The 24,929-nt window shown below is 36.6% G+C and overlaps 1 protein-coding gene across 1 annotated transcript in view; it reads right to left on the bottom strand.

Annotated features, from left to right (window-relative positions):
* LOC306876645 (anion exchange protein 3) overlaps positions 1-24,929 on the bottom strand; it is a gene marked incomplete at both ends in the record, with an annotated part of 65,652 nt that overhangs the window by 15,310 nt on the left and 25,413 nt on the right. The window contains 6 exons of the mRNA XM_079427978.1: positions 2,278-2,413; positions 4,783-4,963; positions 7,447-7,589; positions 21,699-21,919; positions 23,231-23,406; positions 24,548-24,795. Coding sequence (XP_079284104.1) covers positions 2,278-2,413; positions 4,783-4,963; positions 7,447-7,589; positions 21,699-21,919; positions 23,231-23,406; positions 24,548-24,795 — 1,105 coding nt within the window. The remainder of the gene's footprint in view (positions 1-2,277; positions 2,414-4,782; positions 4,964-7,446; positions 7,590-21,698; positions 21,920-23,230; positions 23,407-24,547; positions 24,796-24,929) is intronic.

Here is a 24,929-nt window from a genome sequence, read left to right as displayed (position 1 = left end):
ATGACCTAACTTAGAGCACCTTGATGTATTTTTTTCCACATTACAGTCATATTTGTAGTCTAATTTGACAGGTTTTCCCATTAAAAACGACATCTGAGATGATGGGAAACGCTGTAGAGAGGTTTAATCTGGTTTTTGATTTCATCACGTTTAACTGTGCGTATGTTTTATAGCCTGGCAAAGTGAATCCCTCTAGCTGACCACAAATACGTATCGCTGAGCAGTTCCAACGTCCCTTCAATTATATAAAAGCACAACTGTTTTTTAAACTTTGTTGCACTCACTGAAGAATAGAGATGCCTAAATTTGTTGTCCTTAATATTTAGAGGAAAGGTGTTTGTTAGTTTTAACCTAGGAACAAGAATAAATAATTGATCACAAACACATATTAATTTTAATCAAACATATACAGCAGTCCCAGGAAATACTAGAACATTCAAGCCACACCTAAAAAAAATTAAATAAATTTTTTTTGCAGATGCAGTATATAATACCGTTCAAATGTTTAGAGCAGTCTTTTTTTTAGCAGCCATTGCTTCAGTTTTCATTGTCACATTATTCTTTAGAAATCATTCTAATACACTGATTTTCTGCTCAAAGTAAAGTAAAAGTAAAGTAAAGTCTCGAAATTGGTGCATACTCGAAATTGGTGCTCTGCGTTTAACCCATCCAAGTGCACACACACAGCAGTGAGTAGTGAACAAATGCACACACACACACACACACACACACACACCGTGAACACACACCCGGAGCAGTGGGCAGCCATTTATGCTGCGGCGCCCGGGGAGCAGTTGGGGGTTCGGTGCCTTGCTCAAGGGCACCTCAGTCGTGGTATTGAGGGTGGAGAGAGCGCTGGACATTCCCTCCCCCCATCTACAATCCCTGCCGGACCTGAGACTCGAACCCGCAACCTTTGGATTACAAGTCCGACTCTCTAACCATTAGGCCACGACTTCCCAAAGAAACATATGCTGAAAAAAGATGTGCTGCTTAATATTTTTATGGAAAGTGTGGAGCATTTTTTAGAGTTCTTTGATTTTATACAAAGTTCAAACGAACAGTATTTGTATGAAAAATAAATTTTTGTAATATTATATATGTCTTTAACCATCTCTTTTGATTTAATGCATCCGAGCAGAATGCATTTTTCTTATTTGGAAAACTTACTGACATTAAATTGTGAATGATATCATATAACAAAAAACTAACTAAATAGCCTGTATTTTTTAAGAATATATGTAGCATAAGCATCAAGCAATAAATATTCACAAATAAGTTTCAACCACTACAAATCACAGGAAAATACGTTCATTGTAAAAATAGATCAGGAAACGAAAAATAGTTCAGAGAAAAGCATCATTTGTTGTTGATTTCACTTACTTTGATAGTGTGTATCTAATGTAATGACATTCACACATTTTAAAATGTGGCTTGAGTGCCCAAAATTGTTTGGAGTTACTGTATTAATATCTTTTGTAATATTAATACAAATGTGGTTAGGAAAGGTACTGGTTCAAACTATTAACGCAGCCTAGATTTCTGCCATGCGATATTAAATTTATTATTAAATACTAGAGTATGGTTCTCCGAAATCCGGAGGCTGAGCTGAGCTTAACAAAGAAAATACATGGCACTTCAAAATCCTTCAAGAAAGGAGGTTGTCTGAGCCATCCTAAATTTTGCATTTACACAGCATTAACTTGGTTAAATAGTTAAGGATAATTTCCCTAAAATCGAAAACTCACCCTCATGTCATTCTGACCCTGCATTATATGTGTTTACGTGAAGAAACTAAATTAATATTTCGAATGCATGGTGATTTATATGGCCAATCTCCAAAAAAATCACCTTAAAAGCACAACAAAAATAGGCCATGTTATGGACGGACCATAATAAGATTGTTTATTTGGAGGAAACAAATAACTTGCATGTATTAGAGCAGCTCAGACATTCTGCTTAACATCTCCTATTGTGTCTAATAGAGTTTAATAGGAATGAGTAAACAATGCTGTGGTGAACTATTCCTTTAAATGCTCTCTGATGTAACCAGTATCTGATGTCTCTGCAGCTGCAATAGCAACATGTCATTAAAACCTCAAGTGGCATGAGCCTGGTGCGCTGTCATAAGAAGTCTATTTGTTATGTAATTACACCACTTCATTTAGCAGGAAACCAATACAGGCAGCTGTGACAAATGACATTGACATCAAGGCCCACAGCAAAGAAGATCAATATGAGCTTTGTTTGGAGTATTGATTTCTGACCTCCACTAACCTGTGTTTGAGCAGCAGGGCTCGCAGGACGTTGGCTCGGTCTTCGGCTCTGATCTGGTCCGAGATTATCATGGTTTCCACCAGCAAGTGGGCGATGCCAGGGAGTGTGGTTTGATCCAGATCTAGCATTATGGCACCTAGGTAACAGAATCCCATGTTTATGATATTGGTATATATGCGTTAAATGCAGTGTTGGGCAAGCTACTTGGAAAATGTAGTGAGCTTTTTAACTTTAATGGTAACACTGCACCCCTGTCAGTTTATATAACAGAATTATGCAAAAGAAGCCAAATTATGGGATCATTCTAAAGACATATTCTCTCTTTGAATGCCACAATTCAAATAATCTTCTGACGGAGTATGAATATGATTTTTAGGCATTCAATTATAAAACTATATATATATATATATATGTATATGTGTGTGTGTGTGGGTGGGTGTGTATATATATACACGCTGTGTGCGAGTGTGTGTGTGAGTTATATATATATATATATTTTTTTTTTTTTACATACATACATACAGTGTTGGGAAAAGTTACTTTTAAAAGTAATGCATTACAATCTTGCGTTTCTCCCTAAAAAAGTAACAAATTACGTTACTTAATTCCTTTTCGTGGAAAGTAATGTGATACGTTACTTTTGCGTTACTTTTAAAATCTAGGCAGGGCTTGCTTGTTTGTTTTTAATATAGTTATATTTTTGCCAAATTTAAAAGTCCTTTCACATCAAAAGACTGAGGCTGAAGGAAAAGTAAATTAATGTCTGTACAGCAGAACGCAGAAGAAGAAAATTCAACACTCTTCAGCGATATAAAAAAAGAAGAACAAATGTTAGTTTATCTTCAGTAATTTTGGCTTAGTATGGCTGAATTGGATCAGCAGCGAAGACACTGGTTAATAAAACGGGATTAAATACACAAAGGATATTTGGTTTTTATTCATTTTGAGGAATACTGAATCTGTTTCTTTTGTGAGTGAGATGAATTAATGCATGTTCACATTTATTCTAGAACTAAAGTAACATCTTACTCCCGATTTCTCTCAACATGGGGACAGGACAGCTTTCAATCAATAAATGGGAAAAAAAAAAAGTAACTGGTGTTAATTATTTGAAAAAGTAACTCAGATATTTTCTCTTAAATTAAAAGGTAATGAGTCACTTTATAGTTACTTGAAAAAAAGTAATCTGATTACTTAACTCGTGTTACTTGTAATGCTTTACCCCCAATACTGTACATGTGTGTGTGTGTGTGTGTGTGTGTGTGTGTGCGCGCTTTTGTGACAAATGAGTACATACATTTGTATAATGACACAGGTATTACAAGGAGAAGGTGACTTATGAGGACATTGCCCCATGTCCCCATTTTTCAAAACGCTTATAAATCATACAGAGTGAGTATTTTGTTTTTTTTTGAGAAAGTAAAAAAGTTTCCTGTGAGGGCTAAATTTAGGCGTAGGGTTGGTGTAGGAGAATAGCACATACAGTTTGTACAGTATAAAAACAATTACGCCTATGGGATGTCCCCATGATTTACAAAAATAAACATGCGTGTGTGTGTGTTTTCATTTTAAGATTATAGTATATATTTTAGTTTATATTTTAATATATTTTACATTTACAAACTATCATGGTATAGCACAATGGAAATACTGTATTTTTTATTTGTACCATTGTAATATCAAAGTTATGGTATGCTAATCAAAGTACTATAGTATTACGATGGTATGACAATATATATGGTCTGTGCTATATTATTTAATTTAGAGCCAGAACTTCCGGTTTTATAATTTTACTTTCACTGTTCTGATTCTTTTTTCTTTTTTTTTTAACTCAAGTGTTACATAATTTGAAGCTGTTTTTGCACTGATGCCAGACTTATTAATTTACTTGTTGTGAATAATCTTCTGGTTATATAAATAAACGTTCGGTCTTGGTCAAGTTGCAAATAAAAGAAGAAAATAATCAAAGTAGCTTGTATTTAATTCAACATATTATTAGATAAGCATTGCACCATTTTCAAACAAATGCTCAACAAAAACAACTATATGACAAATACTGTTGCCATGATATCAAATTACTCATATTCTGATCATACCGCCGACTTCTACATGGCCACACTACTTTTTTCTTGTTTTGGCAAAACCTCATGTCAGTCTATCACTGTCGTCCATGAAAGATGCTTTTTGTCAGGGTTGTCATTTTGGTTCCACAACCATAGGAACTGAAACTTACCAAAACCATCTCACTAATGTGTTTTGACTGAATTTTTTGTCATGCTTTTTTGAAACTAATGCACTGTTTACCTTGTTATCCTCGGATTGAAAATTATCCGTTTTTCATGATCAAAAAGTGGAAATGCCCAAGAGGGTTTAATCCATTTATCTAATTTAAGTGTCCAGTTGAATTTTGTCAGTCATACGGCACTGGTTTTTCAAGCGCGTGGATGTTAGGATTGGAGCGGGATCACAGGCTCTGAGTGGGCTGGCAGAGCGGCCGACTCTTACCATGTGTGATGGTCCTGCGGAGCTCCAACAGGCTACGGAAGGACAGCGAGGCCACGTGCGGTTTACCCCAGCGATCCGTCTCCTCCTCCACGTCTTCCTCAAACTTGATCCAGCGTGCCGTCTCTTTCCAGCGCATCTCCTGGTTCTTATCCACTATCAGCTCATTGAGCTCCACAAACACCTACGGAGAACATGGTGTCAAACGCACATCATAAAGCACTTTTAATGAATCGTAACCAAAGTTACTTCAAGGCAATTCAGTTCACTTGGCGGCCATCTTGGAAATGCTCCCCGGGAGCTAATTTCTAGGAAATAGGCAAACAAGTAGAGCTCTGGTTGGAAGGGGAACAAGACTGGAATATTTTGCAAACAAAGTATGACAGCGATATCATAAATCTTCTTTCGTAATAGCATTTTTCATTCTAAAGTAAAAACACAGGTGATGGATCTATCAAAACTTAAAACCTTTCAAGACAGACCTGCCGTGAGCTCTGAGGTTATGTGATGATTTAAGCTTCTGCTGAAGCCACAAGTCAGTGAGATTTCAGTCAATTTCAGTTTCATAAAACAAAAGTTTTATGAGGGTTTCATTACTGAATTCTCAGTGCTGAGAGCTTTGCTACCAACAAAAAGATGACAACCAATCAGAGAAGTTGTTGTTACAATGGAAGCCAGCATGAATCTTTCACTCCCATGAAGCATTGCAAATGGCATCTACCTTCACTCTCCAACTACTTATATCTCTGTATATGTTTAAACAGTTAGTAATAAAAGTTATAAATATATTCAGACATGTTGGTATTTTTCCACTTATGACTAAGTAAATCAGTGTTGTTACTGCAAGCTATATTTAGTTTTACTAACTAACTGAAATAGAGCTGAAAGCAAAATATAAATGTTAGAGTAAAAACTTCAACTTATACTTCAGACATAATTAGAAATGTTACCTTAGCAACTAACACAAAATAAAAATAAAATAAATGCAACAATAAATGAAATAAAGTAAGTTTTAAATTGACATAATAAACTACAACCGATTAAAGCTAATTAAGGCTACATTTAAAAATATTTACTAACACAAAATCACATAAAATTACTAAAACAATAGATAATATAAAACTACATAATTAATACTTAAATAAATGACTACTGAAGTAAAACATTTTATATCATACTGAAAATTCTAATTTGATTATGTCATTTGCAATGGGGGAGTAGTTTATTGCCTTATTGCGCACCAACACATGGTGATCTCTTAGGTCTGGGAGAAAGTGTTTCAGTGCTCGAAACACGGCCAGCATCTCCAGGCAGTTGATGTGCCACGTGAGATGGCGACCACTCCACAAACCGCGGGCAGGGTGGCCATCCATGATCGCTCCCCAACCGGTGACACGGTTACGCGGCGACAAGGTGCTCCCAGCACCGGGCCCTGAGACAAGAACCAAGGATGTCTCCACATGTCTAAGGCATGTAGGCATCGCGGCGTGACCTTGATCATGCGAAGTGGGTTTCCCCTCAGGGAGAACCCCTTGGTTCTGAGCCACCACTGTAGGGGTCTCATGTACAGCAGGCCAAGAGGTATCATGTTGTACGCAGCTGCCATCAGACCCAGCAGTTTTTGAAACTGCTTGACAGTGAGTGCCTGGCCTTCTTTCACTCTCTTGACTGACATGAGGATCGACTCGATCCGAGCAGGGGACATGCATGCCTGCATCATGGTCGAATCCCACACCACGCCTAGATAAGTGGTTCTCTGTACTGGAGAAAGCACACTTTTCATGATGTTCAGTCTCAACCCCAGCTCTTTCATGTGCGTGAGAACGACATCTCGATGTCGAATCGCCAGTTGCTCTGATTGAGCTAGAATCAACCAATCGTCAATGGGAAGAACCCGATATTGGTATGCTTTGCCCCCAAAAGCAAACTTCAGGAACTTCCTGTGAGTGGGAAGGATGGAGATGTGGATGTATGCGTTCTTTAGATCAATCGTGACAAACCAGTCCTCGGACCTGATCTGAGACACGACCTGTTTGAGTGTGAGCATCTTGAACTTCAGTCTCATGACTGAGCGGTTCAACTGACGCAGATCTAAAATGGGACGCAACCCTCCATCCTTCTTTGGAACTATGAAGTACCGGCTGTAGAACCCAGACTCTCTTTCATGAGGAGGGATCACCTCGATGGCCTCCTTCCTCAAGAGAGTGACTACTTCCTGTTCCATGACCAGAGCCTGCTCGGGGTCCACCAGAGTGGGAATCACCCTGTTGAAAGGTGGCGGCGGAGAGCCGAACTGAATGCGATAACCTTTCTCTACAGTGCGCAGGACGCATTGAGACACATTTGGCAGTAGTTTCCACACTGCCAAATAGTCTACTAAGGGAACCAGCCTCTCGAGACTGGCCTCTGATGTACTAATCTCAAAATCAATACACATTTTCAGCTAGTTTTTCAGTGTTTACTTTATAATTGTGAGAGTCTGCCATGCTATTATTTTAATTATTTTTCCACACTGTTCTGTTATTGATACATCTTCTCATAAATGCCATATTAAAACAAAACAAACTGCGTTTGGTCAGTTTACTTTAGTCTAAATGAGCAAAAATAAGTTATGAAACTAGGTCTCATTTTTCTTTTCTCTGTGCGGTTAGGAAGCTCAGTACTCACCTCATGAGTTTTCTTGTCCATCCTCTTCCTCCTCTTCAGGCTGGACAGAGGAGGTGAGCTATTGCTGCTTCGTGGTACTTGACAGCGTGATGATTTCTTGACGAGGTGACGTCTAACCCCAGGATTGTCCTCAAAACGGTGACCTTAAAGTTAAAGTAAAGAGAAAGGCTTAGGTAAATACAATAAATAGAACTGTCAGGTTTGTAAAGGCAGCTAGAATTTTTTATTTTTTTTTAAGTCAACCCTTGAATTTACCATGGTTTTGTCCATAAACTGTTTTAAAAACACAGTTTCCTTTAACAAATAATACACAAACATAAGTTTTTGTGTCTTTCTTGAACACACTGTGTAAATATTCATTGCAGGGCTATTATCATTAACTAGAACTTGTCAGCAGATAGACACAGGACAAAGAGGTAAGTTCAATACAATCAACAGGTTTATTGAGTAGTAGCAGAGGGGAATGAGATGAGCAGAATGTCCAGGTAAGCAGGCGGGAAATGGGAATGTCTCTAGGGGCTTATCTGAGTGTGTCCTTTTTCCTTTTACAGGGGATCCGGAGGTAACAGTGGAAAGTGGAGACGGAGGAGAACTGGAGCGGTGAAGAACAGGGATAGGAACACTGGAGCAACTGGTAAGTAGACAAAAGGTAAGTGGGTCAGGTTAGTCAACATGAAAAGTTTGAGACCAGACAGTGAGAGAATGGGAGGAGAGCAGGGATATAGTGCTGTTGATGAGTGCTGATAGGTGGTGGTGATTAGAAATCAGGGGATTGGGATCTGGTGAGTGTCGTTAGTGGAGACTGAGGTGACTGTGGTGACTCTCTGACAGAACTAATATAGGCCCCGTCCACACGAAGACGGGTTTCTCTGTATACGCATAAATTTTTTACCGTATAGGCGTTACGTCCACACGAAACGATTTCGAAGAGTGAAACCGATCATTTTTGAAACCGGGTCTCAGGGTGGATAAATTTGAAAACGCCGGTTTCATGTTTTCGTGTGGACGGCGAATCCGTATATTTTCTGAAACGATGGCGTCATCAGCCCACGTCTCGCCCCTAATCAGACACCGCTACGTCACATAACAGCGACAACAACAACAACAATGTCAGACTACGTGCCTGTGTTCGTGCTGCAGAACCTACTGAGCTCATTAGTTTTATTAAAGAAAAATCTTCTGCTTTGTGTGTTAGTTTATATTCAGCACGCAAAGTTTACGCACATGGTCCAAGTCTTCTTCTCTGTTTTTTTTGTGTATCTCTGTGGCAGAATTACAGCACCACATATTGGTCTGGCATGTGTATCGTTTTCAGTCGGTTTCAGTGATTCCGTGTGGACGCAGATATTTCCTGAGACGACTCCGTGTTTACGGAATTTGAGGCAAAAAAAAAAGATCGGATACAGAGAAACCCGTCTTCGTGTGGACGTAGCCATAAACTCTAAAACTATAATTAAAACATTTTTGTTTAGCTATGATCATTAACTAGAACTATTATAAACTTTAAAACTATTATTAAAAAATTTTGTTATAGCTGAAATAAAATAACAAACAAAATAAACTAACAAACTAAAACAAACTAAATGAAAATTAGTAATGTTGCATTGAAATAAAATGCTAATTAGAAGTAAATAAAAACTAAAACTGAACTAAAAATAAATTGAACCTAAATAGTAATGAAATAAATTGCAGAAGCACATAACAAAATTACTATAAATTAAACTAAAATAAATCTAGAATAAATAAAATATTAGCTAATTCAAAAGATTAAAAAATATATATGTATATTCACATTTCCAACATACTATTTGAGGCTAAGCATATCCCGTCATTCAGATATTATGCATAATCTGATAATAAATATAAAGTGTTGCACATTCTATGGATGCAGAGATGGGAATGTTTATCCTGTAAAATGTTTACAACTACTTTTTAATCATTTGATTGTGCTTTAATATGTACTACTGAACAGACATTTAGAAGTTTAGGAATAGTTCACCAAAAAAAAATGGTAATGTTGGTTACCAACATTCTTCAAAATACCTAGTAAATAATGACAGAATTTAAATTTTTGGGTGAACTATCCCTTTCAGTGCAGCTCTGTAAGAACTTTACTTTGACTTGCATTCCAATGCTATGTTGTAAGTGTGTCCCATCAGGTAACCAAATAGTTCTACTGTACACACACTTGAACACTTGGGCCAAATACAGGAAATGCATCATGTAAGTAGACCTGTGGTCAGGTGCAAAACCAGCCAGTGTGCGACTTGACAGGGACACAATGACCAGATTGGAGTTGTTGGTCAGAGCTGTACCGCAATACAAAAAAACTCACAAATTTGGATATGATTCAATTCGCAAAAAGCTTTGCCTGATCCATGCCTGGAAAAAGAGAATTTAGAAGACATAACATTACGAATTGTTAAACATTACAGAACATTAAGAACTTGCATAAAGACGAAGAGAGTTTAAAAACACCCACATGCCTTGATATTCATCCGTCGATGGTGAAACAAATGGCCATATGACCAATTTATATAGAAGAACATGGTAAATCCAAGGGTTCACATAGCTTTTACTCAACTGTAGCAATGAAATTGCATACATTTGTGTGATTGAGAATAAAAGTGTGCCTAGAAAAATAAGAGAATCAGAGGCCTTCTCAGCTGAGCGCAACTAAGAGGAGTATTTTGGATGCTAGGCCTTTCCAAAAAAATGGCTGTGATTTAATATTGTATCATTTTAGCCCACAAACTGAGGTTTTTATTGAATTTGGGATAATTGAAGGGGTGTATTATGAGAAACCCTCTCTCTCCAGCTGATCCGAGTGCCAAGTAAAAGGCCGGGGCTCTCCAAGGGTTGAGGCCTGCCAGGACGCCCAAGGCCTCAGCTGGTTTGTGTTGTCCCAGTAGCCCGGGGATGAACGGTAAACAAACTTCATTTTTTATTCTTTCTCTCCTAGAGTCGCCCATACCTCTAAACCGCCCCCCTCGTAAAAAACAAGGCTCTGCATAATTTTGAAGTGCACACACTGATGCTGGGCCATTTCCCAAGGGTTCAGCGCTAACAATATGGCGGCCATGCCTTTTGGCTGTACTCTGGTTGTGCTTTTCATGGCAAGAGAGCAAAAATCCTAGAGGAGACCAAAACAGCCAAGTTTTCATCAAAACACCACAGGACGAAACCAACTCAGGCCACAAACCTGTGTTTGACGCACAAAAGTGGTGATTTTAAATCTCAATTCAAGCATTCGATCTGTCCTCCCTTATTTTGTTAGCTTTACCTATTGAACATTGGGCCACCTCCCAACATACTGTCAAAATGCTTAAATGACAGAGGAATACACCGGATACAATAAAAAAAAAAAAGTTTTAAAATTTGGTCCACCAAATAAAAAGACATTATATGAAAAAAAAAAATTATATATAATTTTAAAAATAAATTATATTATTCTATTTAAAATAAAAATCGATTATATTTTATTAATTTTAATATTAATATACAAATATACTTTAATATACTAAAAACTTGTCTCATGCATTTTAAACCTTTTTTAAAGATTTCTTCTTTGCTATTGACCCAAATAAACAAATTCCAGTTCAAATTAAAGTTTTATGACAGTGTGTGTGTGTGTGTGTGTGTGTGTGTGTGTGTGTGTGTGTAGCTGAAAAGAAACATCGAGACAGAGAGATAAGATGGAAATTGATCTCTGCTAGACTGTCTGTCTGCTCTTCACACAGACCTTTCCCAGAGGGACTGCAAAGTAAATCGCAGACAGACAAAGACCTCGAGGGAAACTCACTATAAACAGTCTACACAAAGACAAAAGCATCAGGCCTGAGGGGTTTACTGTTTATCAAAATATAAGTCTGCTTCTTAGTGAAAAGCAGTGTTTAAACTGGAATGGTTCAGGCCCATCATGTTTTATATAAGGAACAGTTTCTCCAAAAAATTAACATCTGGTGGTTATTTACTCATGTTGAAAACCTGCATGACTTCCTTTCTTCAGTAGAACAAAAAAAGAGAACGGATAATATACTGGTTGCTTTTTTCAGGCAGTTACAATGAATGGTACGCATTCAATCTCGAAAACCAAGCAAACCATGATCTTAATTTGGATTCTTTTCAAACTTTTTCAACTACTTATATTTTGTCCAAAATATGGAAGTTAGTCAATATTCAATTCTTGATGATTGATTCAGTCTATGGCTGATGCAAGAAAGATGACTAATTCATATGCAAATATTACAATGACATTATCTTCAGTCGGCAGCACATCAGATACTGTGCAGTGCAATGACAAGACCATTCAGTATGCAAATAGATGTAAGAAAGAAGGCCATTCGAAATATGCAAATATTGCAATGATGCCACAGTTGACTATCAATGTAAACTCAAACACACATTCAAAAGTATGCAGCCAGTGAGATTTGTTTTTTTAATGTTGTTGAAGGAAGTCTCTTCTGCTCACCAAGGTTGAATTTAATTATGTCAATATATTTTAAAATGCGATTTATACCTGTGATGACAAAGTTGAATTGTCAGCATCATTACTCCAGTCTTTAGGGTTACATGATCTTTCACAAATCATTTTAATATGCTGATTTGGTGCTCAAGAAACCTTTCTTATTATTATGAATGTTGAAAACAATAGATTTTATTTTTAACAACGTAAAACTCCTTTCTGTCACTTTTGAACTTTTAATGCATCCTTGCTGAATATAAGTATTTTTTATCTTACTTTTTAAATCTGCTTTTAGACCAGAGTGCAAGTCAAAGAAAGTTTTATTAAAATAAAAAAATAACACAAAAATTGCTTCGCCACAAGTGCTTCAGGCCCAATTAATTGCAGAAGTGCAAACCACAATACATGAGAAATATCAATAAAAATCACAGTACTTTATGTCTGAATCAAGTTATTGTGTATTATGACTCTGGCCTGAGATGCGTGTGGAGGTTTGGCAGCACATGTATGTGTCAACAGGAGGGGATGTGGAACTTCATAATCCATTTTCTCAAACATGCCACATCACTGGAGGCCATGATGTGTTTCATATCAGTAATCTGTTGCAAGGACTCAGCTTGACTTTAATTAGCTTGTATTTCCCAACAGTATCAATAAAACAAATTCCCAGCAATCAATTTCCAATGCAAGCAAGCTCTATAGAGCGTGGAGTGCCTTTTTACAATGTCACAACTGTAGTCATGTGAATGGAAAATTCTATTGGGTTTCATCAAAAGTTGCCTATTAGACATTCTTTGAGGCTTGTTGTCATTTATGAACCTAAACTTTTGTCAAAGACAGACAATGGCAAAATTCATTCAAAAATGATGTAAGTGTGAAGCAAAGTGGAGGTCGCTGTGACATTTACAAAAACGAAGGTGGCTGGAAAATATTACCCTTCACCAAGCTGCCAACTTTTTAACAGTAAGCACACTTACGGATCGGTTCGACTGGGGAGCCAAGGTGAGAGTGGATGGACTCCAGAAGGTCATAATCATCAAAATCCAGCACAAACTCCTCAAAGTCCACAAAGCCGTCCACGGCGAAGCTCCCCAGAGGGTTTTCCTGATCCCCATAACGCCCCCTTCCAGCATCCGCATCAGAGCCGACGCTCGTGTCCTTCTCCTTCCCCACGTCTGTCATCTCCACACCTGGTACCTCCGGATCATCCAGGATGCAACCCTCTTTCGCGCAGCTATTTTGTACCGTCTCCCGTCAATAATGTAGAACTCAAAAAACTGAAGCAAAATTGCTTTTTACTGCATCCAAGTCCAATCTTCAGGGTTTTAGGAATTGATCCTGGAAGGAAAAACTATGTAATGGCCATGAATCGTGCAATTAATCTTGTTTGTAATCAAATTTTGTCCAAGAAGAAAGAAGGAAAAAGATAATCTCTCGGCTGGGCCCTCAATCCGCAGAGGGCTTGGAATATCCACCTGGACGCCTGATGAGAAAATAGTTTCTGGCCTCAGGGTTTCCAAATAGATGAGCAGTGGTTCTGTGAGACGTGTCTGCTTGTACGAAGCAAACAGCAGGGAACACTGAAATTGGCTGACGATCCAGAGGAAATGTTGATACAACTGAACTACTTTTGAGTTCTCGCACTAATCTATTGGCTGCCTCTGTGATTTCCATGACGTTATCGATTGATCCCGCAGCTGCATGAGGGACAGAAATGCTATCCTCCGTCCGGTTTTCCCTCATCAGGTCCGACGCTGGTTGCACCACCCTATCAGAATAGCACAGGTGAAAACCTCCATCCAAAACAACAGCGGTGCCGATGAAGTGCACAACATGGTGCCACACATCACATAGCGCTGTCTCCACATGACTGATTTCCATGGAAACCACGGCTGCTTCTAGATCTCGACCCTGTCTTGTTTTCAAGCAGTTACCTGCCCGGTGATGAGCCAATCACTGTCCAGATGCGTCCAAAAGCCTACATAGTCAGACATTTACAAGGTTTATTTACATATTATGTATATCAGACGAACACCGTATTGTTATTTTATAGAGACATAAAGATAACTCAATTATGTTTAATTTAGATAAGAACTTTGTCTTAGATGTTTCCACTAAAATGCATTTGGAATAACAAATATGGACTCAAATGAGCCCAGTGGCGGCGCTAGGGCGGGGGTTGACGGGGCTATAGCCCCATCAGAAACTTGCTTAGCCCTGGCACAGCCTCCCCCAAGGATTTCCAAATGATTTTCCTGTTTTTTAACTCTGTGTCACTCTCATTAACATTGAAAAAATAAACATTAAAAATCTAAAAAAGTGCCTAATATGTGGCCTCTATAAACAATTGATATTATGGGGGAGGGGTGAAGCAAGCAACGCGCAAACTTCAGTCAATTATGGAAGCCCGTTTCCACCACTGAATAAAAAATAAAAATAATCATTGTTACTATTTATCTAACAATTCTGACTTTTTGCGTGATATGAAGTCAGAATTGCAAGTTAAAAAGTCATAATTGTGAGATATAGCCTAAACTCGCAATTCTGATAACATATCAGTTAATAATTTTAATTAGGCTATAGGCCTATAATTCATTGTATAAATTAATAGACCTGTTTTTTTAAAAAAACTTTTTAAAAACATTTTCAATGAGGAATAAGCTAATAGCCTATTTTATTATCCTCACAGCGCATCATGCGGTGATAATAATAATAATAGGCCTAATAATAATAAGAATGTAACAGGCCTACATTAATTGGAAATGCTAAATCCTCTTAATATTGCCCATTTTTTATGCTTATCTCTGGCTATCATCGATACATGATACCATGCAAATCAGCACAGGGAGGTTATCACCTGCAATGTGTGCCCATGTGGAAATAGTTTTATTGAATTGACAAAGAAAAAATCCCAACTTTCCCTCTTTTCTATATTCGTTCATAAATTATATTACTTTGTAAGTGTCATATTTAGCAGTTGGCATTATTACTAATAACAGTGGCATATGAGAAGTTTATTACCACAGAAAAAAAGTAAAATATGCCTTTTTCGAAGCTGCTATGTATTTTTGGTTATTGCTACAAATATACCCGTGCTACTTTTGACTGGTTTTGTGGTCCAGGGTCACAAATGTTGAGCTCATATCGAAATCTCTCACTTTTGATTACAAAAAAAAAAAAAAAAAAGACGAGGGGCCTGACACTGAAAGAGACCTCATTTGTGGTTATTCGACAATTAACAAACTAATAAATTCTTTAAATTAATTGTAAGTCGCTTTGGATAAAAGTGTCTGCCAAATGAACAAATGTAAATGTAAATTTATGTAGTTTGCATTGAATATACATATATTCAAGAAATATATATTTTTTTATAATTTTATTTTATTAAATTTTTTGATGTTATTTTATTTTATCTACCCTATAATGGCACTGTAATCACATTGCTGTCTAGTAGACAATCAGTAAAATTATTAATTTTAAAATTAGATTAATTTATTGAATACATATTTCATAAACATTAAAATAAAATAAAATAAAATAAAATAAAATAAAATAAAATTAAATAAAATAAAATAAAATTAAATAAAATTAAATTAAATTAAATTAAATTAAATTAAATTAAACAAGCCTGTAATCATATTGTAATCATCACATTACTGTCTAGGAGAAACAATTGAGTTATGAAAAAGACCACACTTGTGGTTATTCAACAATCGATGAACAAACTCATTCTAAAAATAAGATGCAAACAAAAGTGCAAAAAATAAGTGAGAAAATCAATTCAATGGATTACATAAGTGAGTATTCGGATATATATATTTCATCTAAATGCCCTGTAAAGGTGTCACACATATGAAATCACTGGCATGGAGCGGGACAGACTCGGATATGAGAGGTTTATAGCAAGCTAGTGTGATGCAGGGCTTAAATTCAATGGCGTGTTCCACTGTGGCGGCCTCATTTGTAATTTGCTGCGGTACAGCAGTCAATGCTTCCTCTTTTCTAAAAGCAGGAAGGGCTGCGGGCTGGTCTTTGGGAAGGATAATCAATTGCAACAGTGAAGTTAATTATAGCCAGAGGGATCGCATCCATAGAGCCGCTGCAGCCCTCACCTAAAAGCACTCTGCTAGCCTTCATTCATGGCAAGAGTATGGAATATTTAGCCATATTACATGCACTATGCGTCATGTCACGTAGAGTAAACAGCAGGATCATTCATGAAATGAGCCTGCATCGGTGCGCCAGATGGAAATATCTATGCTACCTTCAAAATCCAGGAATGTTTTATTATAAAGATTAAATAATTTAACAATGATTATATAAAAAATACAGAATAATTTAATTATGATAACTTAAAATTATTTATGCACTATATATTGTATACATTATAGAATACTGTAGTAACATTAAAAATCGAAATCACAAGATCGTTTCATTCATCACGCAGCATAAAGCAAACATATAAGCTAACCTAATGTTCTAGATGGCACCTAATAGTTAAAAAGAACAATGCACTAAACTTAAAGGATTAGTTCACTTTTAAAAAAACTTTTGCTGATAATTTACTCACCCCCATGTCATCCAAGATGTCCAAGTCTTTCTTCAGTGGAAAAGAAATTAAGGTTTTTGATGAAAACATTTCTCCATATAATGGACTTCATTGGGACCCAAACGGTTCAAGGTCCAAATGACAGTTTCAGTGCAGCTTCAAAGGGCTTTAAACGATACCAGACGATGAATAAGGGTCTTATCTAGCGAAACGATCGGTCATTTAAAAAATAAATAAAAAAGTTTAAGTTTCATAAGCACAAATGCTCGCCTTGCTCTGTTCTGTGATGCGCGTTCGTGGCGTCACGTAATACGCAATGATGTTGAAAAGGTCACGGTTGACTTAGGCGGAAGTACCGAGTCAGTGTTTACAAATGTGCGGAAGGAGGACCATATACACATATTCAAATGTCTTTGTGTCAGTTTATCGTTTAAAATGCCCATTTCGTGTGCGTATCCTGGGTGTTTTAATATTAAAAAGCCTACTGACTCGGTACTTCCGCCTAGCTCAACCGTGACCTTTTCGACGTAAAGGTGAGCATTTGTGCTTATAAAACTTAAACTTTTTTATTTATTTTTGAAATGACCGATCGTTTCGCTAGATAAGACCCTTATTCATCGTCTGGTATCGTTTAAAGCCCTTTGAAGCTGCACTGAAACTGTCATTTGGACCTTGAACCGTTTGGGTCCCAATGAAGTCCATTATATGGAGAAATGTTTTCATCAAAAACCTTAATTTCTTTTCGACTGAAGAAAGACATGGACATCTTGGATGACATGGGGGTGAGTAAATTATCAGCAAAAGTTTTTTTAAAAGTGAACTAATCCTTTAAGCTCTGTGAAGATCATCTGGCTCAATAAAGGAGAGTGTGTCCAGCCATTCTCACGACTTGAAAAATCACCACATGACACACAGAGGAACAGCTGGATGGGGGCATGGGAAACTAAACCACATTTAAACCAAACCCTTCACATCAGGAAGAACTTTACAACCCCTGCTTCTAGGAAAACATATGTAGCACATCTTCAGGAATCTGCCTTTCCATGAATAGGGTGTAAAATAGTGTCTTTATCTTGTTTTTTTTTAAGAATAATCATTTAAAAAAAGTCATTTGTTTTTTAGCAAAAGTCTATGACATGAAGTGCCTAACCTTTAAAAAATGATTCATTGTCCAGTCCAGTAGGTCAAACTAAATAGTACATGAGCAGTTTTATTATATATATATATATATATATATATATATATTGCAACCATGATACCTCAACCGTGTTTATCTCAACATTTCAGATTTAAAACTCAGATTTTTTGATAAATACATATTCAGGAAGCATCAAAATCAAATCAAGTCAAAAAAATTTTGTTTTAGTAATTCTGCTGTGTATTTATTTATTTATAAATTTTTATTATTATTATTATTATGTCTATACAGTGTTTATCATATTTAAATGAAATTAAATTGTTTTAGTTTTATGCCACATTTGCACTGCATTTCTAGATGCCTGTTGGATGGACTATATCCAAATTTTTCTGATAACTTACATCTTAACTTACACTTCTTTTAAAAGTGACCCATAACCGACATCTGCATCCAATATCATGACAACTCTTGGAAAATTTTAGCATGGTAATGGACATGACGATGTTAATGTATTTGGTCTTGTCAGAATAGATCTGTTACGCTGCTGCTGGTTATAGCTGGTGTTGTAGATTATTGCTGCTGCTGCAAAGACTTGCTCCTGCCTGTACATATGCAAAAACAGCATTGTGAGTATTTAAAACATACTGCTGCTGCACAAATAGCATATATAATAACCCGTAGCAGATTTATACAGGTGGAGCTGGGGAAGGTGGAGGATTTCAGGGGAACTCTGAAAGAGCGCTGCAAAATGCTGTAGTGAAAATTTAAACGTAAAACAGCATGCTTATCGGCTGCATATGCAACATGAACCAATCAAATCTTGCCAAGTAGTTTAACACTGTGAATATAATCAGTTTGCTTTAAGGATCAATCAGCCTGTGCCATCTAGAGTTTCATGACAGAACTTGGCATTTTACACTATACACTAGGTGAAACAAACAACCCAGGGTAGACATACTGACAGGTTGCCAGATCTGTGAAACACAAACAGCAAAATGGCTATTCAAAACTAGCCCATTCGCATTTTTCCCCTCTAGTAGGAGCCCCACCCTCCACTGAAATAGCAGGGGGGGGGGGGGTCACTCTGACAATCTGTCCCAATCTGTCCACTTACACGGTAGACACAAATGCACATATACAGTTCGTATCAAATTTATTTCCACACATGAATGAGGCCTGAAACTGATCTGAGAATATGCGAATCCATGCGCTTTTTTCCTGCTTATATGTTCTATCTGAGCCACATAGGAGGGAATACTGGAATTGGGTCACTTGAACCACATAATGTAAACGCAACCTTAGTTATCTGTAACAGGGGTGTCCAATCCTGTTCCTGGAGGGCCAACGTCCTGCAGAGTTTAGCTCCAACCAGTTGCCTGGAAGTTTCCAGTGAGTCGCAAAGACCTTGATTAGCTGGTTCAGATGTGTTTATTTAGGGTTGGAGCTAAACTCTGCAGGTCAGTGACCCTCAATGAACAGGTTTGGATAACCCTGATCTATAATAACCCTTATTTGTCCTAAAGTAATAAATGAATGAACAGTATTTTTTCCCCCCTCACAACATTGGTAAATGGGTTGAAAATTTAAGCTTAACAACAACTGCGTTCACCACTGCTATGGACAGACATCTGATATTGCCTACCTATTCTTCATGTTATGTTGATTTTATCTCAAATTACAGTTTATCTAACATTTTTCCCAACCCAATAAAATATGAGATTTGCATTTATAATACTTAAAAAACAAAGTAATGGGACTATATTCCAATATATTATGTGTACTATATTCATGGAAAGTGCCAATTACACTCCTGCAAGGGTTTTTAATGGAGCAGTAGTATTATTGGGCTGTCATACCCTGTAATCAGTTGAGCTTAGTTTATTAAGTATAACCATTAATGTAAAACAACAGGAAGCATTTTGGTGCATGGCGCAGATCCAGTGATCCTGACCACATCTGAATATCTTGAAGGCTTGTTTACAACCGCGGGAAAAGGAGGAGAGTGCAGGCCGAGTGCTGACCACGGCCAGCCAATGATCCTGCTGCTTTGCTTCCCACCAAAACACATTTATGAGTATGGACACGAATACCCCGACGCCCCCAAACATACTAGAGAGCTTGCCAATGCAGACCTCTAAGTCCACTAACTAAACACTCCCTGTCATCACTCCCCTCCTCTGGAGTGACTGTTTAATGAGCATTTGGAGGGGCCACGAGCTTTGGCTTGTCAAGATCAAGTTAAACCATCAGCCTGAGACTCGTTCGTTGGTGTGGCTCCAATGACACATGAAATCAAACACGCCTATCCAATTTTGTTTGAGTTACAGCACTGATTTAAATTAAGATCGAATGGCCACAACAGCATGCAAGTTGTCTGCTTTAATCCTTCTTTTAATCATCATGGCTACGCACACTGAAGACTCAAATCAGTAAGTGCACTGATTTTTGAGACATAGGACAAAAGGCTACAGGGCTTTAAAACAATTATTAAAGTTTACCAGAATCCAGGGGGAAATAATACATAAATAAAAATGATGTCCTTTCTTAATTAAGTACTGTCTTAAAGAAGATGCATGACTATCATTAAAGAAAAAAAAAAACAGATCGGGACCCTGAAATAAAGCTTTCTTGGTTTAAATAGCCATCTGTGAAAGGTTTATGCTCACCACACTGCAAAAAAAACAAAAAAAACAGACACAAAACAAACTTTTTAATGTGTATGAATTGTTTTCCAGTAAAAATGTCTACTAAATAAACATTATGTTTAAAATAAAATAAAATGTCTTCAGTAAACCAAATAATTTTACTTGAGAAACAGAACTGTACAAGTTTTTAAGACCTGTTTTCAAAGACTGTTAGATCTATTATATGTTATTTGTCATATTGCAATGCTTTTTTTCAGAATAAGATCCATAAGATCCATAAAATATCTAGCACCACAGTGCTTCCCGTTGTTTTTACATTAATAATTATCCTTAATAAAGTAAGCTCTACAGGTAAAATATCAAACAATCCTTAAAACTATATGTATGCATGCATGCGTGTGTGTGTGTGTGTGTGCATGTTTATGTGGTTTATGAGGACACAAATTTGTATAATGACATGGGTATGACAGAGGTATTACAATATGAAGGTGGTTTATGAGGACACTGCCTATGTCCCCGTAATTCAAAAGGCTTAAAAAACTTACTAAATGGTGTTTTTTTGAAAATCTAAAAATGCACAAAGTCTCATGTGAGGGCTAAGTTTAGGTGTAGGGTTGGTGTAGGGCAATAGCACACACAGTTTGTTCAGTATAAAAACCATTACGCCTATGGAGAGTCCCCATAAACCACAAAAACCAACATGTGTGTGTGTGTGTGTGTGTGTGTGTGTGTGTGTGTGTGTGTGTGTGTGTGTGGATTATATATGTATATGTATATTATATATGTATATACCAGAGGTGTTCAGCTGAGATTAGGACTTTGCTTTCTGCAGACCAGTCAAGTTCTTCCACACTGACTGAATCAATCATTTCTTTTTGAACCTTGCCTTATACACAGAGACACTGTCATGTTAGGCTAGAAAAGGGTTCTGTCCAAACTGTTGCAATAAAATTAAAAACATGCAATTCCCTAGAATATCATTATATGCTTAAACATTAAGATTTGTACTCATGGAAATTACTAAAGTAGTCAAACCTGTTCATTAGAAGGGGGTGACCCAATACTTTTGGCAATATAGTGTATATTATATACTACTTAACACTTTTTAAAAAAATCTCCCAGTGCAGTGAGAAAAATTGCAGTTGTATTAAAATTATACTCTTTAATAACAAGTCTAAAATCACATGCAGTGTTGCTACTCAAGTAAATGTATCGCATTTTAGGAATTTTTAGATACTAGTAATTTAATTTTGATCAAATAAAATATGAAGAAATATGAAATTGTGCATATGAATATTCCAGTGATCATATCTGATGTAAAAAAAAAAATAAAAATGTCCAAATGAAAAGCTGGTAAAACGGAGGAGATGTTTTGTCTCATGTCTCAAATATCAGTGAATTTTAATGTCCTGTTATTTTCACTTCCCCTCCATAATTCACCAATTTTTTGCTTACTTTTCATGTCATCCAGATCAGCGCTGGCTAGCATCTGAGCCTCTGCCTCGTCTGTAGGTACTTTCTGGTACACAGCAGTCTCTATGGCTGTCATGCTGCCTATACAGATGCGTTCTCGTAGGTCATAGCTGGTCCGCTGGGCTCCTGCCAGCCGGTGGAAGGGCTTCCTGCGAAACCAGCCTCGCGTTGTCATACTGGCCGGTTCTGGAGATGGGCTAAACCTGTAAAAAGAAACCTACAATTGAGTATTGCCTTAAAAACTATGATTTAACCAATTTTATGTTCATTGTTATTAGTCTGATGGCATTAACAGAATTGCATTGCTAATAGAGTGAAAGATGGTGAAAAGGAATTAATGGACAAATACACTCAAAAAATGTTGTTGGTAAAGCAATTTTCACTTAAAAGTTGCGATTAAATTCTACAAATAATTCAAAAGATACAGCAAGTAACACATTTAATTAAACTTGAACATTTTATGAAGAAGGACTGAAAAAGTGTTTTCTTGTAAAACATACTCCAATAGACTTTATTTACAACTTATTTAAAAAATAAAAAATAAACTAGCTGCATCTTCTCAACTATAAAGTTGTCAAACTGAGCTTAAAATGCAACACGATTAACATATCAATTTAACAAATTACACAGCACTGCATCATAAATTCAGCTTAATGCTCACCATAGTCCCAATTACTTTATATTTATTTCATTTAATAGTGTATTTACAATGAATTAGCTACATAGCTCAATTTTGTCTGCAGATAATCGTTATTCAAATTATACACCATTAAAACAAATTTTTTTTTTTTAAATAATGAAGTTAGATTAACTCACTAAACCAGTGCACATCATGTTGGTGCATTTGCATTAATTTAATTAATGTCAGAGACCCAGACAAATATACAGTCAGGAGGCCCATAATTCAAAGCAACAGCCCTGTAAAAAATAATCAAAAGTTAAATAAGGCGGGCCATGCTATTAATACAAGTCTAATGTTGGTTTATTTGTAGATTTACCTAAACCAAATATGCATATAATTATATACGTTGCAAGAAGCCAGTTAGCCAGCAGAGGGCAATCAAATACAACTTTTCCAGTTCACTAGTCATGGATGAATATTTACTGAAGCATGCGCTATTTGGGAGAGGGAGACCATACTGTGATATGGAACCAAATTACAAGATGGGAAATTATAGAATTGGTAGGTCTATTGGTAAAATTAATTGACTTTAGCTATCCATGTTGCATTAAATGCCTATGGTGACAATTCACAAATGAGAAAAAGTTTGTTTTGTGTGTATGTTGCGTATATCTGAAAAACTATGTATTAGCTTATAATTATTATATCTGATCCAGATTGAAGAAATATGATTGCAAGTAACATATATTTTCAATATCTTCACAAAATGTTGTTTAGAAAGATATGATGGTGAGTAAATAATGATGGAATTATCATTTATTCTTCAATCGACCCATTTGACATGTATAAGTGTTTTTAGCTCTTTAAGGTTTAGATGCATCCTCACTTATACCTGTTGGAAACCTCTTCCTCTTGTCCTCCATCTGGTCGTTCTTGTGTTTCCTCCTGCTCCTCCATTCCAGTGGGGCTGGGTGGGGTCTCCTCACTACTCGGGGGTCTCTCGCTCTCCATATAGAAGCTGGTGAGAGGGAGATCGGTCGCCAGATCCTCCTCACTTCCCAAACTGAGCTGTGAGAACACAATACCTGTCAGCATCTCTCCATTATCCCATCCCATCTCTCACACAGTTATCCTAACATATCTACTGATGCAGAAAGAAACTGTACTGTATACAGCATACTACTTTTAATAGCATGTGAATTCAAATGCAATGAGAAACATTTCAAGTAATAATATTCTACACTATTGTCACATGGCCGCATTATAATATGTTGCATGCATAATTTAGTAAGTGCTAATTGTTAGTTGTTATCTTTGCATTCTTTTGCACGTAGGCACTGTATTTTATGTATAATCATGTTCTATTCTTAACTGTTTTAGTTCATTTTTATTGTTGTGATTATATTTTTATGATTATTTTACTCTCTAAGCACTTTAAATTACCTTTGTGTATGAAATGTGCTATATAAAACAATTGTTTTTCTAAAATATTCATCGAAATTTTTCATCTAAAATATTCCTTGTTAGCCATTACGTAGGTTCAAATTTCTAGATACAAGTAATAACAAGTAATTGTATTTTTTTTATGAGAGCAGCAATAACAAAGGGAGTATTGTAAAGGCTTTTGTTTTTCTTTATAATTTTGAATTTAATGATTTTAAATTTAACTACTTTCAATCAAAAGTAGTTCAATAAAAATTGGTAATCAATCAGTTTAAATGTGAACCCTTTTCACATAATATTGAATTGCACAAACTCTACATAGATAAATTCACTATTTATTTATTTTTTTCATTTGTATTAAATTGCATTTTTTTGGAGGACAACACTGGGCAGGATGTGGAATAACAATTAAGACTAAAATTAAGTTATATTTTAATTAAAAAAAACTATATATTTTTTTGAATCAGGAAATAATTAGATTAATTGATTATCAAAAGTATTAGTGGCATCCCTACAATAACATCTTAACTTGATAGTCCAATCACAAGAGTCAAGAACGAGAAATAAAATTAAAAACTCAATATTATAAATTCAATATTATTTGCATTTTCTTATTTCACACTTGAAATAGAGGGTATAGTCAAGTGCATTGCATCATGGGATACAATATACCATGCAGCGGTAAGTCATTCAGGTATATCAGTACTAAAAATAACATACATAATGCATTCTGCAAAATTAGTAATATGGTAAACACTTCAGTTACCTGTGGCAGCTCTTCAGATGGCTCAGTAGGCGTGGCTGCTTGGCACTGTCCCTCAGTCTCAGACTCCGCCTCCTCCTCATCCACCTCATGAATAGTGGGCGTGACATCTGACGGGGGCATGGACGTCTTCTTTTTCTTCCTCTTTTTCTTTCGCCGGCGGTCCATACTGAGCACCCTCTTGCGGAAACGCTGCGGGGGGAGGTGGGTGGACAGGGGGTGGTGGGTGTGGTGGAACGTATGCCGGTGATCTATGAGTAAAGACAGAGACATAGAGATTAAAATACTGTTCACTTAACCAACTACAACTATAGCTATAAAGTTTTAATAATCAATCATTAGAATAGGGAAGTCCTCTTTTTACAACTAGCCACATCATTGGAAT

Source organism: Barbus barbus, assembly GCF_936440315.1.
Source record: "Barbus barbus genome assembly, chromosome: 11".
Lineage (NCBI taxonomy): Eukaryota > Metazoa > Chordata > Actinopteri > Cypriniformes > Cyprinidae > Barbus > Barbus barbus.
This window is presented reverse-complemented; position numbering and strand designations above follow the sequence as displayed.